The sequence below is a fragment of the Myxocyprinus asiaticus genome, chromosome 9 (genome assembly GCF_019703515.2).
Source record: "Myxocyprinus asiaticus isolate MX2 ecotype Aquarium Trade chromosome 9, UBuf_Myxa_2, whole genome shotgun sequence".
Classification (NCBI taxonomy): Eukaryota; Metazoa; Chordata; class Actinopteri; order Cypriniformes; family Catostomidae; genus Myxocyprinus; species Myxocyprinus asiaticus.
Window position 1 is genome coordinate 35,161,148 of NC_059352.1, and position 15,144 is coordinate 35,176,291.

General features: G+C 40.2%; 1 protein-coding gene across 6 annotated transcripts in view; it reads left to right on the top strand.

Annotated features, from left to right (window-relative positions):
* The window catches only part of LOC127446055 (endonuclease V-like), a 146,251-nt gene that overhangs the window by 122,736 nt on the left and 8,371 nt on the right, over positions 1–15,144 (top strand). The window contains exon 9 of one of the 6 annotated variants that reach the window (XM_051706692.1): positions 6,520–6,603. The exons of the other annotated variants lie outside the window; for them this stretch is intronic. Within the exon in view, the coding sequence (XP_051562652.1) occupies positions 6,520–6,564 (45 nt within the window). The 3' untranslated portion in view covers positions 6,565–6,603. The remainder of the gene's footprint in view (positions 1–6,519; positions 6,604–15,144) is intronic. 6 annotated transcript variants of the gene reach the window in all.

Below are 15,144 nucleotides of genomic sequence, written 5' to 3' on the forward strand. Positions count from 1 at the left end.
CTGGCATTGAATTTGCAATTAAATTTTATTCAACACAACAAATATACGTAGGCATAATAGCCTACGTGTGTATACATTACGCCTAAAAAGACTTGTCGGGTCCCATGCGTAAATGCCTTTTAGTTTCTAATACGTTGGCTACATACCTGTCTTTGTTTTCTTTTCTCATGATAGAAGTCATTGGCGGTCATGTCAGCCACCTTGGTAATCTATTGTGGAGATGGGGGCATGACAGAGCGATATCTGTGGAGAGCAGGGCCGGGAGAGAAAGAGCAGTAAGGATAGCTTGTTTGCAGTCACGTGATTCTGATGATGCGTGAAATTAAGATGGAGGGCAGGAAGTGAAAAGCAGAATGGACGAGATGGAGGAAAGTCCGTACTGTACTAGTTTAGATGCTATTATGAGAGAAAGGTATATACAGAAAATCACAGCATATGTTGGACGTGATCCATATGTTATGAAGAGGAGCAATTTTTCAACTGAATTGAAATACTTGCCTGCCATCGAGGCGGTAGATATAAGCAACTACCTTGTCCTCCAGACATCCTTCTACTCCAAAAAACAAATGAAACCATACAAAAGTAACTTTTTTGTTAGTGGTTGGGTCAACGACCTCGGTACCAAGGTGCTCCACAATGACTGTTGTTTGGTTTTCGCCCGGGTGAGTGGCATTTCTTTTTTGTCCTGTGGATTAACCAAACAACAAACATTCAACGCTGCTGCGCCTCTCGACGTTAGCGTTACGGTTGTTTACATTATTAGGTTAACCACTCTCAAAGGTCCGCCGAAACGCCACTAAAGACATGGATCATCACGAAACAAGACAGAGAAATCATTGCAGCTAATTGCAGTTGCATGGCAGGGTAAGTTATTTATGTTCACCTGTATTTTGTGTAACTGTTAAGAGTTAGTGTGGTGTTGCTTGTACTATCTGTTGTTTTAAATATATCACCAGTGCACACCCACAGATGAACTATGCAAAATACAATATTCCATTTGTGGTTAATAAAGAAATGTCTGTTCTATTCTTTTCTCAGATTGTCAGAATCCTGTTCTCATGTAGGGGCAGTTTTTTTTCCATTGAAGCTGGTGTTCGCTTTGCTAACGTTATGTATTTTTGTTCAGTTACAGGGGTACAAACTCAAACAAAGAAAAGAAAAAACAATTACTTTAAATTTACAAAGTACAGAAACAGCTAACGTTACATGAACATAAACATAGCCACATAAGTTGTAATAACTTACCTTTGACGAAGTGGTCACTGCACATACAAGCATTATCCGACTCGGCTCCTCCCGACTGCAGACGCAGGTTTACAAGCCATTTTTTCCGGCATTTTCAGTCAATTTCTTGCATTTCCCCCCCCTTATGAACAACAACTTTTGGTACACGATAAAAGATCCTTGTGGTTTCTCGGTTTGATCAATTTGAGCAACAGTAAATGATGCAAAACTTAGGCATTTTGAGTTTGTGATAGTGCTTCCTATGTAGAAAATCACTTCCTGCCCTTCATCTGCATTTCGCGCCACAGCAACGCAGTGACGTGACTTCATGTGCAAACAAGCTATTGACACCTGTGGGAAATTACAGCTGTTTTGTGTTGCAGTGAGAGCTGGAGAGGGATAAAAGTCCAGTCCAGACTGCCGGGAGAGGAAGAGAGATGCACGCAACAGTGTTCATGTGTGCATTCATTTATGTTATGCCGAAAAGTAGACCGTGGTGTTACGCTGAAAAGTGTGCTAATAAAGGTTCCAGGTTCCACCTTCAAAGAGAGCTAGAGATTTATCACAGTGCTGTTGAAACCCAGGAATTGGGAGGAAGATATGCCGTCATGGAGTCCTCGCACTTCGCCGATCTTATCAAGACCCTCGCTAGCATCCACCAAACGCAACATCAGGCTCTGCTTGAGCTGCACCAGGAACAGGAGCAGCGATTCCAGGTCATCCTTCAAGCTCAAGCGGAGGACCGGCAGGTGCTGCGGTGCTTGATACCCCAGGGGGATTCTACCGACGCGACCTTGGCCGCTGCCCCAGCCATGACCCACTTCATGCTCGCTAAGATGGGACCAGAGGATGACCCGGAGGCATTCGTGGAGCTATTTGAGTGTGCGGCGGAAGCAGCTGGATGGCCAGAGTCCCAGTGGGTGGTCTGGCTGCTGCCGCTGCTGTTGGGAGAAGCTCAACTGGCAGCCCAACAACTAACATTCGCCAACCTCCTGGGGTACCAGGACTTGAAGCGAACCATCTTGCAACGGGTCAGCCACAGCGCAGAGCAGCACTGCCAGCACATCCGCTCCCTGACGCTTGGCGAGCTCGGCTGCCCGTTTGCCTTTGCCCGACAGCTCTGTGACTCCTGCTGGCAGTGGCTGCTGGCAGCAGAATGTGACTCCGTGGCAGTAGTCAATCTGGTGGTATTGGAGCAGTTTATCAACCAACTACCGAAAGGGACGGCGGAATGGGTCCAGTGCCACCGCCTGGCCTTGCTGGATGAGGCGGTCCAGCTGACAGAGGACCATATGGCGGTGCATCCGGGGGTTGGCGAGCCCTCTTCTTATCTTTCTCTCTCTCTCTCCTCCCTCTCTCTCCCCCCGTCCTGTTCCTATTCCCTGTAAATGGGGAATTACGACCCCAAAACCGGTTCCCCGGTCCCATGGATCTTTCAACCCAACAGTTTCCCCTATCGCTATCCGCTCTCCCCCACAGGCTGGTGAATCCGCTGCCGCAGGTGTGGGCGTGAAGTCTGGGCCGGTCTGCTGGAACTGAGGGGAACCTGGGCACTTTCAGGACTGATGACCCGCCATGGAGGTTGGGACGTTGGTCTGGTTGGACTACGCAACGCGATATCCAGAAGCGGTGCCTCTGTGCAACATTTCAAAGTGTTGCGGAGGCACTTTTCAGGATTATCTCCCGAGTGTGGATTCCGAAAGAAATCCTCACTGATTGAGGGCACTACGTTTATGTCATGCACACTATGTGAACTATACGAATTATTGTGGATTTAAGCGATTAGTACCAGCGTTTACCAATCCCAAACGGACGGCTTGGTTGAACGATTTAATCAGACCTTAAAGAATATGATTCGTAAATTTAATGGAACAGTGTATATCGGATTATTTCTGGAAAATGTTTATGCCACAAACACAAGTCATTTACATGTTTGCAGTAGTTTATTCTACACATACAGACTGATTCTACATGGTCAATCTGTTTTGCTGTTCTTTAAACCCTTTCTTTGCTTGCATATCACTGATTGCAAGTTTGCAATGTTTTTGGCCATGTTTAGGCGCAAAAACAGAGCCAAAATTGTAAGCGCGAAAAAAAGGAAGTCAGAAGAATACAGGCCACATTTACTTTGTGTTAATATGCAATTACAGATTCACAACACATGAATTACACTTATGCAAAGCATTAAAGTATTGCTAATATTTGTTTCTTATGCTTGCAACTTGATTTACAACTTTACAAAAGGTTCTGTGCGCATGCAATTTATTTTTATGCTTGTCATTTGATTTATGCTTACACAAATCTTACTCTGTGCATGCAAATTTTTCTATAGTGCTTGTACAGTTGTGCTCAAAAGTTTGCATACCCTGGCAGAAATTGTGAAATTTTGGCATTGATTTTGAAACTATGACTGATCATGCATCCTTTTATAGAAGGATAGTGATCATATGAAGCCATTTATTATCACATAGTTGTTTGGCTCCTTTTTAAATCATAATGATAACAGAAATCACCCAAATGGCCCTGATCAAAAGTTTACATACCCTTGAATGTTTGGCCTTGTTACAGACACACAAGGTGACACACACAGGTTTAAATGGCAATTAAAGGTTAATTTCCCACACCTGTGGCTTTTTAAATTGCAATTAGTGTCTGTGTATAAATAGTCAATAGTTTGTTAGCTCTCACGTGGATGCACTGAGCAGGCTAGATACTGAGCCATGGGTAGCAGAAAAGAACTGTCAAAAGACCTGTGTAACAAGGTAATGGAACTTTATAAAGATGGAAAAGGAAATAAAAAGATATCCAAAGCCTCGAAAATGCCAGTCAGTACTGTTCAATCACTTATTAAAAAGTGGAACATTTGGGGATCTCTTGATACCAAGAGTAGGTAGACCAAGAAATATTTCAGCCACAACAGCCAGAAAAATTGTTCGGGATACAAAGAAAAACCCACAGGTAACTTGAGGAGAAATACAGGCTGCTCTGGAAAAAGACAGTGTGGTTATTATGGTTATAATTAATCACCATTATGTTTTAAAAAGGAGCCAAACAACTATGTGATAATAAATGGCTTCATATGATCACTATCCTTAAATAAAAAACAGTTTTTTTGCATGATCAGTCATATTTTCAAAATCAATGCCAAAATTTCTTAATTTCTGCCAGGGTATGCAAACTTTTGAGCACAGCTGAAACTTAATTTACATTTTTACAAATCTTACTCTGTGCATTCAAATCATTTAGGCATTATTTTACCTTCATAGGAAGGATATTTATAGGATATGCAGCATGGAGCAAATGACAGCTGCAGTGCCAGTGACAGATTTGTCTTTTCTGTAATGCACATAATAAACAATAAATACAAGAGACTATTATTATTTATTTAGTACATGTTTTTGGAATTAAACAACAGGTTCATTGGGTGATATCATATTAATTTTCCTTTAAAAGCAACAGAATTTGACCTCGTAGGTGCCTGAGAAGTGAGAACTGTCTGATTTGACCACTTATTTAACTCCTCCTCTGACTGCAGCACCTACTCTCATCTACTTTAAGACGAGGTGTTTGGCATCTTAAATGAGCCTTTTAACTTATGGACTAAATTAATGACTGACTGTGATTAGTGAATTTTTACAATGGCATCGGCAACCGACAACTATTGCATTTGAGTGATGATGCATCCATGCCCCTTGGTGTTAGTGGAAGTGACTTTAAAAAAATTAGTTTACATTTAAGTCACTTTTGATCAAAATGTATGCTTATTCTCAAATGAATTTCATGTAAGAGATTTTGTCCGATGACTGGCTGAGGCAAAGTTTTACACTTTCAATTTTAAAACTTTAGACTTTTAGTTTAGTTTTATTTCGTTTTTTTTTATTACACCATGTTACTGGGTATCATGACTGGAAATGAGTGGCAGGGATGAAACTTTTTTATGGGGCAACAATGTCCAGTGGTCTGGTGTTTGTATGAATGTTTTTAAGTGATGTCCTTTGTTTCAATCATCCAGTCATCCATAGATTAATAAATCTGCTCATCAGAAAGCCGATGAGCCTTGCTTTTTATTCCATTTTATTAGTTCCTTCTTTTCACTGAGTGTGTGTTCAGTGGCCCATCAGTGTTTGATTATTAAAGGATTAAGTTTGAAGAGTGGAGCCACATTTTTTAGTTCACGCTGAGATTAGTCATATGCTGGCAGAATGAGAGCTTGCCTGTGGCGGACCCTGTCAGCAAGAGAAGTCGCCCTATAGGGATGAACCCTTACTCATTAACACACGAACACACACACACACACTTCTTTGTACAACGTTGAGTTAAAAAAAAAAATTTGATTAAAACCAAACTGACTATAATTTTAACTGACTGGCTTGTTCATATTCTCATGCAGTTTTTGGATTGGTGGTGTGTGTTATATAAAGTGAACAGGCATACTCGTCCCATGAGCATTGTGAGCAGGCTGATTAGATTGAAGGCATATGCCTGACCAGCTTTCTTCAAAAATACTCTGAGAAGAACTTGCAGTTTAAATAAATGTATTTAAATTGGAAAAGAGTAGTACATTACTAAATTACACACCGGTACAATATTTAAAAATACCATTGTTCATAGTTTTAAAATTTATTTTAGAATAGGGGAGACAATTGCAAGTTGTCCCATTCTCACAAAGATCTTACAAAGGCTATATCTCAGTAACTTAAGTTTTGAGTCAAAAGATCAGTTGCGCAAATGTGTATTTTCTCTAACAGGTTTTGTATGTTGGCTTCAAACTCCTAGTTCCTAGTTTAAAATCCTCTTAAATATGAATAATTTGTGAATTGTGTACTACAAACTAAAATCCCAGTATAATCATATTTTTAGCTGTGAATACAATAAAACAACACTGGTATACAATCAGGCAAGAGTCCACTTTATACTGTAATAAAGGCAGATTTTAACTTAAAGGTTCAACTGTGTTCAGTATTTTAGTTATATTAAAATATATATATTTTTTTTTGGAAAAACAATGGCTTTATATTTTTTTATGTTAACTTTTTACATTTTTGCTGTTGCATGAATTGTTTTGTTTCATTATGATTTTACTTTGTTTTTGGGGCTATTGTGTGTTCAATGAACTGTATATATTTTACTGGGCATTAACAGTTGAAATGTTCAATAGCTCTTTTGTAGCCAACACACAAGTGCGGGGAAACATTCTAGTGTAAACAGCCAACTAAGGGGGATACATTTAGATTCTTTATTATAAGCAGTTGGAGACTCAGCTACAATTTAATCTCGCTTTGTATCTGTATACAGGCGGACATCCGTTCAAGAGAATATCTGCGCTCTCTTGCATCCTGACCTCTGACCTGAACTAGATGAACAAATGGGATGAGAATGGTGAGAAGAGAGAGTGCTGTGATGCTTACATGTGTTATCACTGCTGATTTTTTCTCATTACAGTATTTGCAAGGTAGCACTGTATTAATATTCCTCAGATTCTTGTTATGGTTTGTTCTAAACCCCAAACGTGTTACATTTCTGCAATTAATTTAGCCCAAACTGCTTAAAATATAGACTCCCATTAAACTGTCTGTTGTAGATAATTTAAGGATTAGGTGTGCTCTTTATTTTCTAAATCTATTTGCATACTGAATTGTGATCCTTCAATATATTTTTTTCATTTATAGCCATTTTTACACTGCACACAGACTTGGTGTTGATTCTTGTGGAGTCGACTGAAAACAAAATGCATGCTCAGTGTTATGACAATGGCAAAGCGCCTCATCTATGCAAAACTAAAGCCTAAAACCTAAGCTTACCTAACTCTATTCTTTTGCTGCCTTGTAAGTACTGGTATTTCCTTCAGTAAATACAAATCTGGTGTTACAATCCCCTCAGGTGGTCAGGTTCATTTAGGGGGAGAGGAGGTGTGACTTACAGGTGCATCTCAATAAATTAGAATGTCGTGGAAAAGTTCATTTATTTCAGTAATTCAACTCAAATTGTGAAACTCGTGTATTAAATAAATTCAGTGCACACAGACTGAAGTAGTTTAAGTCTTTTGTTCTTTTAATTGTGATGATTTTGGCTCACATTTAACAAAAACCCACCAATTCACTCTCTCAAAAAATTAGAATACATCATAAGACCAATAAAAAAAACATTTTTAGTGAATTGTTGGCCTTCAGGAAAGTATGTTCATTTACTGTATATGTACTCAATACTTGGTAGGGGCTCCTTTTGCTTTAATTACTGCCTCAATTCGGCGTGGCATGGAGGTGATCAGTTTGTGGCACTGCTGAGGTGGTATGGAAGCCCAGGTTTCTTTGACAGTGGCCTTCAGCTCATCTGCATTTTTTGGTCTCTTGTTTCTCATTTTCCTCTTGACAATACCCCATAGATTCTCTATGGGGTTCAGGTCTGGTGAGTTTGCTGGCCAGTCAAGCACACCAACACCATGGTCATTTAACCAACTTTTGGTGCTTTTGGCAGTGTGGGCAGGTGCCAAATCCTACTGGAAAATGAAATCAGCATCTTTAAAAAGCTGGTCAGCAAAAGGAAGCATGAAGTGCTCCAAAATTTCTTGGTAAACGGGTGCAGTGACTTTGGTTTTCAAAAAACACAATGGACCAACACCAGCAGATGACATTGCACCCCAAATCATCACAGACTGTGGAAACTTAACACTGGACTTCAAGCAACTTGGGCTATGAGCTTCTCCACCCTTCCTCCAGACTCTAGGACCTTGGTTTCCAAATGAAATACAAAACTTGCTCTCATCTGAAAAGAGGACTTTGGACCACTGGGCAACAGTCCAGTTCTTCTTCTCCTTAGCCCAGGCCTCTGACATTGTCTGTGGTTCAGGAGTGGCTTAACAAGAGGAATACGACAACTGTAGCCAAATTCCTTGACATGTCTGTGTGTGGTGGCTCTTGATGCCTTGACCCCAGCCTCAGTCCATTCCTTGTGAAGTTCACCCAAATTCTTGAATCGATTTTGCTTGACAATCCTCATAAGGCTGCGGTTCTCTCGGTTGGTTGTGCATCTTTTTCTTCCACACTTTTTCCTTCCACTCAACTTTGTTAACATGCTTGGATACAGCACTCTGTGAACAGCCAGCTTCTTTGGCAATGAATGTTTGTGGCTTACCCTCCTTGTGAAGGGTGTCAATGATTGTCTTCTGGACAACTGTCAGATCAGCAGATTGTGTAGCCTAGTGAACCAAACTGAGAGACCATTTTGAAGGCTCAGGAAACCTTTGCAGGTGTTTTGAGTTGATTAGCTGATTGGCATGTCACCATATTCTAATTTTTTGAGATAGTGAATTGGTGGATTTTTGTTAAATGTGAGCCAAAATCATCACAATTAAAAGAACCAAAGACTTAAACTACTTCAGTCTGTGTGCATTGAATTTATTTAATACACGAGTTTCACAATTTGAGTTGAATTACTGAAATAAATGAACTTTTCCACGACATTCTAATTTATTGAGATGCACCTGTATACTGGTTGGGTATGAGATAGTCAAAGTAGTGGTGGAAGTTCTGATTGTGAAACAGAAAGTGTGTTTATGTATGTAAAAGGTTCCAACTAAAATTCAGGAGTCTTTCAAAACAAAATGGAAGACTCTTCCAGACAGGGCTTGAGAAGAGCTTAGAGTGCCAATCTAAAATTTTACTTAGCAAGAGAGACAAACAGCTCTCCTACATGCACAAGCCCACTGAATTTACAAAAGAAAATCCCAAAAGAAAAAAATTCAAGAGCTTTCTCTTCCTCTTTTTAAAAAAAAATACAAATAAACCAGTCCCCTAAAACAAAAACAAATCTCTTTTTCCCAATTTGTCTAAATCTCTTTTTACACACACTCACTTATTTTCACTTCATAATCAAACTCTACTCTTCAATATACTTAACACACAAAATTACGCTCAAGATAATAACAGAAAGGTATTTTTCCCACACTCAAACTCTCCTATTCCCTTTCCTGCAAAGCCACAAACTGAGGGTTCATATAGGCCTCTTAGTATCCTCCAACACCAGTGAGTACTAATTAACCCAACCCACTTAATTTAGCCCATTAGTGTGTGTTTCATATTCTAATCATACCAGAAGAGGGAGTGAGAGGGAGAGACTCAAATGAAAAAATCAATACACACTGCCAACCCAGGCAGGGATGTAACACCCCCACCAACAAGAATAAACCTGATAGGTTTTACATTACAACCTACTCTCGAAAAAGGGATATCCGAAATCACATTTTTGTTGCCTGCCTTATGACAAATCTCAAGATTAAAATCTTGAACCAATAACACCCAATGCATTAGTCACTGATTTTGATTGTTCATCCTAGACAAGAACGTAAATGGATTATGGTCTGTAAAAAGCTGTGGATACAATATAAACTTCAAAAAATTGCAAAGACATTAACCACGCTAGTGCTTTCTTTTTAATTGTGGAATATTTAATTTATGATGTAAACTTTCTTAAAAAGAAGCACACTAGGTGGTCAAGACCATCATTATCCTCCTGTAGGAGTACAGCACCAGCACCTGTTGCACTGGCATCCACTTCCAGTTTAAAAGGTCTGGAGAAATCTGAAGCAGAGAGAACAGAAGAACTGCAAAGTAAAGCCTTTACATTTTCGAATGCAGCCTGACATTCCTTATCCCATACATATTTTTGAGATGGTCAAAGGAGAGAGTTAAGTGGTGAAACTATAGAGGAGAAAATTCTGCAGAAGCATCTGTAGTATCCTGCCATTCCCAAGAACCTACTGAGTTGCCGCCTTGTAGTAGGAATGGGAAAGTTGACTATGGCTGATACTTTTTCCTCAGTAGGACGAACTTGACCCCGACCTACCTCTTTTCCTAAGTAAGTGATTGTTGCTTTGCCAAATTCACATTTGACTTAGTTCAGACCTCTCTTTGAACATGTTCAGACCATTGAAAAGAGTAAATCACAAGATCGTCTAGATAAGCTGTACGGTTAGAAATTTCAGAGAAAATCTTGTTCACCAACCTCTGAAAGGTTGCGGGAGACTTACACATACAAAAACAGCATAACAGTGTATTGGAGAAAGGCATCTGGTGTAGTGAAAGCAGAGATTACAGAAGCATGAGATGTTAATGGAACCTTCCAGTATCCTTTTAGTACATATAACTTTGTAACAGGGTAAGGTGGGCAAAGAGGAGGTGGGAACCGGCAGAACAGTCAACGTAAACTTTAATGACAGAAATGAAATAAAAACAACATAAACAAACACACACAGCGGCCGCATGTCTCTCTCTCTCATGAACTGGCGTCTCCGGCTCCCCCTTTTCTCTCTCTCTCCCACTGATTAGTTGACTCAGCGCCGGCCGTGCACCCTCACGACCTGGCCATGCCCTCCTCGTCACACTCTTCCCGCACCTGATTCAGGCTGGGGCACCATCCAGACTGGCCTTTCTATTAAATTTAGCACATTTGATAGTCATGTGGATTTGGAACTACTATTACCTTGTTTAAGGGTGATTTGGAGCACAGTTTTCCATACCTGTCTCTCTTGCTGTAAACATTGCCCATTCGTACCATTCGTTATTTTGTGCTGTTTCCCATAAACTGTCTAATTCATTAATTTTTTCATTACTGTTGATATCATTATCAATGTTTCTACGTTGTTTTGATATCTTCTGTTCTTTATTCAATTCTTGTTCTATTGGGGTTATTATTGAGTTGTTACTGGGTCTGACCGAGGGCTGAAAAATCAATTGTAGGGAAGTCTGGTTGAAATTTTGAGCAGTGGTGTTGGCTGTAGTTTGGGCTTGTAGTAGAGAAGCTTGGGTGGTATTGATTGTGGCTTGAGCTTGGAGCATCAGATGCAGTAAATATGTGATGATCATTAGACATGCTATTGGATTCATTCCTTCCACTCTCTTGATTCTTTCTGCTTTGCTCAGCTGTTTGTGCATCTCTTTCTGAGCTTTTGCCATTCTGCACTCTTTCGTCCTTTGTCTCTGGTCTCTCCTCACTTTCTTCTGTATCGTCTGTTTCAAGTCTCTCTCCTTCTCTTTCCTTCCTTACCCTGGGAACTCTTGTGCAGTGGTTTAGATGATACCAGATGGTGCTTCCTTCCACTTGGACTGTTGTTGGAGTAGCTGTCACTACTTTGTAAGATCTCTCTCTCCTGGGCTCATTCCACTTTCTCCTGAATACCCTCAAATATACTTGGTCACCTGGGACGACTGGACAAGATATCGCTGTCTCCTCTTTAGGCTCCTTTCTCTTTTCCTGTAAATGGATAGCTTTATGTATTGCAGTTAGTTTCTTCAAATAAGACCCAAGTTCCATTTGCAATTGCTCTAGAGGGGGTCCTTTGTAGGGACCTCTGCAATATGGCACAGGCATGGGTCGACCCGTAAGCATCTCATGCAGTGTTAAGTGCGTGCTTCTGTTAGTTTGCATGTGATAGCTCATTAGCGCAATAGGTAAAGCATCAATCCAGTTGAGTTTAGTACTTTCACATATTTTGTTAAGTTTGGCCTTGAGGGTACCATTCACCCTTTCTACCATCCCTTGGGATTGTGGGTGATAAACACAACCTAGCCTCTGTTTTATTTTCAAATGTTGCAATACTTGTTTTACAGTTTTTTTGAATGAATGCTGATCCATTATCTGAACTTATTTCAGATGGTATTCCAAATCTAGGGATTACTTCTCTCATTAGAAATGTAATTACTGTTCCTGCCCCCTCATTTGCTGATGGTATTGCTTCTACCCATCTGCTAAATCTGTCTATTACCACAAGCATTTACCTTTTGCCTTGTACTCGCTTTATCATGTCCACATAATCCATCACCAGGTGCTTGAATGGTCCTTCTGGTACCGGTATGTGGCCTATTGGTGTCGCTGTTCCTTTTCTAACATTGTTTTTGACAGAAAATCGTCTATCATTGCATGTAAGTATGGAGACCAATATCCCTGCTGTTTAATTTTTTTTTTATCACTTCACCCCTCGCGCAATGGTCAAAACCATGCGCATCTGGAATAAGAATGTTTAAAAATGTGGTTGGTGCAACGATCTGTCCTTCATGTGAATGCCAAATATCTTGTGTGTCTTTCGTGGCTCCTCTTTGGTGCCACATGGAGTGTTCATAAGCACCTGCTTGTTGTTGAATTCGAATAATATCATCCAACTGAGGTTGTGGTTCTATAAGAACTACTGGAGCTAATACTGCTATCTGACATCCTGATGCTTTTTTAGCTTCCAAATCTGCTTTATTGTTACCCTTAATGACATAGTCATTTCCTTTTTTATGAGCTTGACATTTGATGATTGCTAATCTTTTTGTTAGCATCATAGCAGAAATTAATTGACCTATCTGTTCAGCATGTTGGATGGGAGTTCCATCATTCTTTTTGAAGCCTCTCTGTTTCCACACTGCTCCAAACAGATGACATACACCATGAGCATAAGCTGAATCTAAAAATATTTGCTGTTTGTCCCTTTGCTAATTGACACGCAGTCGTGAGAGCTTTTAACTCTGCTAATTGAGCAGAGCAAGGTTGTACACACTGTTGGGATATTACAGGCACAAATTCATCCATGTTTTTCTTGTATCCTGTATGAGTTCCCAAATAATCTCTAAAACTAGAACCATCTACAAAGTAAGTGACTTCTACCTCAGAGATTGGTGTAGACTCAAGATCTGGCCGTAATCTAGTGAATGCCAATGAATTAGCCACACAGTCATGTGGCTCACCTTCATAAACCAAAGGAATCAATTCAGCTGGATTAACTGTATTACATCGCTTAATGTTAACATCTGGATACGTAAGTAATGATGAATATGCTAGAATGCGGGCTTGAGTCAGAACAAATTTTCCTTGTTCTAGTAACTTCACAATTTTGTGATGCATATAAATGGTTACTGGGTATCCCATGGTTAATGTAGATGCTTTCTCATATTCGTAATATCCTGCTGCAAGGCTTTGTTGGTAACATGGTCGGTAACCTTGCTCTACGTTGTCCAGCTTAGTGCTATAGTAAGCTATGGGTTGTTTTTTCCTACCACTGCAGGTATCTTGCATCAATACAGCTGAAGCATAACCATCAGCTCTGTTTGCCACATACAGGTGAAATGGTATAGTGTAGTACAGAGTGCAGGTGCCCTTTGTAATTCTTTCTTTATAGACTCAAATGCTAACATCGCATCTGTATTCCATCTTAGTGGAGTGCTTAAATTTTGCAGTCCTGCTTGTTACATGATTTCTCTCAATGGAGCTGTTTTTCCTGCTTATTCCTCTATCCAATCAGAACTGAAGCCAATCATTCCTAGGAAAGTCATCATCTGTCCTACTGTTTGTGGCAATGGTGTTTTACTTATGCCTTCTAATTGATTTGGCGCTATAGCTTTTGTGCCATGTGAGATCAGTTGTCCTAAATACTCAACCTGTGGTTGACAATACTGTTGTTATGTTTTGGATGCCTTGTGTTGGGCCTCATGTATTCAGATAGAAGACAAAGGCAGGCCTAACAGTCATAAAAAACATTCCTCAAGCCCCCTCCTTCTAAGTCGTAAATTTTACTGATAAAAATCGCACCAAAATCAAACAAAGGGAGTCCAAAACAGACTACAGATCCATGAAGCCTTGCCCTCTAAAGGATCGAGCTCTCAACTCCTATTGGATGAGGCACACCACAGAACGTGCCTCAAACATGACATCATCAGGACTTCAAATAATTCTGAAATGCTTCCAAAGTTGCTTTCAGCGACTTTGTTCACCGAATACGGACGTAGCTTTTTGCTGCTCTCCGGTGCAACCTCGTGGCTTAAGGAAGTAATGTCTGACTTGAAACTGTAGCCATACGATCTCCATCTCGCTGGACGAGTTGAGATTACTCTGTGTTCAACCGAACACTCTAACGGATCCGAAGGAGACCGCTGAGCAATTCGCATCTTCATCCGTTGGCCTACAGAAGTGAAGAGATTAAAGATTTCTCTTCCATCTTCAATCAAGTCGACATTTCTGAGTTCTCCGCCAGCCCGCCGAGAATCAACAGCCGTACCGCCCGCCGACAGAGTGAGCAAACGGCCTCCCGTCATCACCTGAGCCTCAAGGAACCGGGTCAAAGTTAAAGGATGGAGGAAAACACATTCTACCTGTGTCCTCATGCGATTCAAGTAAGAGGTTTACGTCTGGGCAGAGATAGAATATTATAGTGTGTTATTCTTGTGTTTCAAGGTTTTTGCTTGTACAGTTTACGGACCGCCATGTCCGCTCATTATTAATACTCAGGGTATTAATTATCACAAATTTGTTTTGCTGTATTGTGGTCCAACCAAATTGGACTGTTGTGCATTTTCGCCATCACGGGTGAGACAGCAACTGAGTTCATCCATTAAAGAGTCAAATAACAAGGGACTTTTACGAGCCCCGCTCGTAAAACCGCGTCTCTGAGTGATGAACACGGCTGCTTTATCTCCAGCTATCGCGAAATCAGCTTTCTCTCTCTCTCTCTCTCTCTCTCTCTCACACTAACCACACTGACACACACACACCTTATGTGTTATAGGATTATTTTATTTCCATATCTAATCATGTCACTGTTTAGTTTGTAGTTGTAAGTCGGAAGTTTATTGACTGCATTGTATTAATTATTAATTGATAATACTGCATAAATAAACTTTGTTTATATTACAAAGAGAAGTGTTTTGGTTTGTTTTGCATACGCCTGTGTCATGCTGACGGGATGTCAGTGCTCGGATTCAAACCTTCATTCATTGTTTTTTTTCCCGAAAATCGATATTCTTCGGATGTCGATTTTCCTAAGAAAACAATCTAATATTGAGACTGTTTTAATATTCGGTTATTAGTCCCTGATTTCAGGGTGGTGCCCCGTCAATGTTAATCCTTATTAATATTCTATTGATTTTTGATAATTGATAATTATCTTTGAAT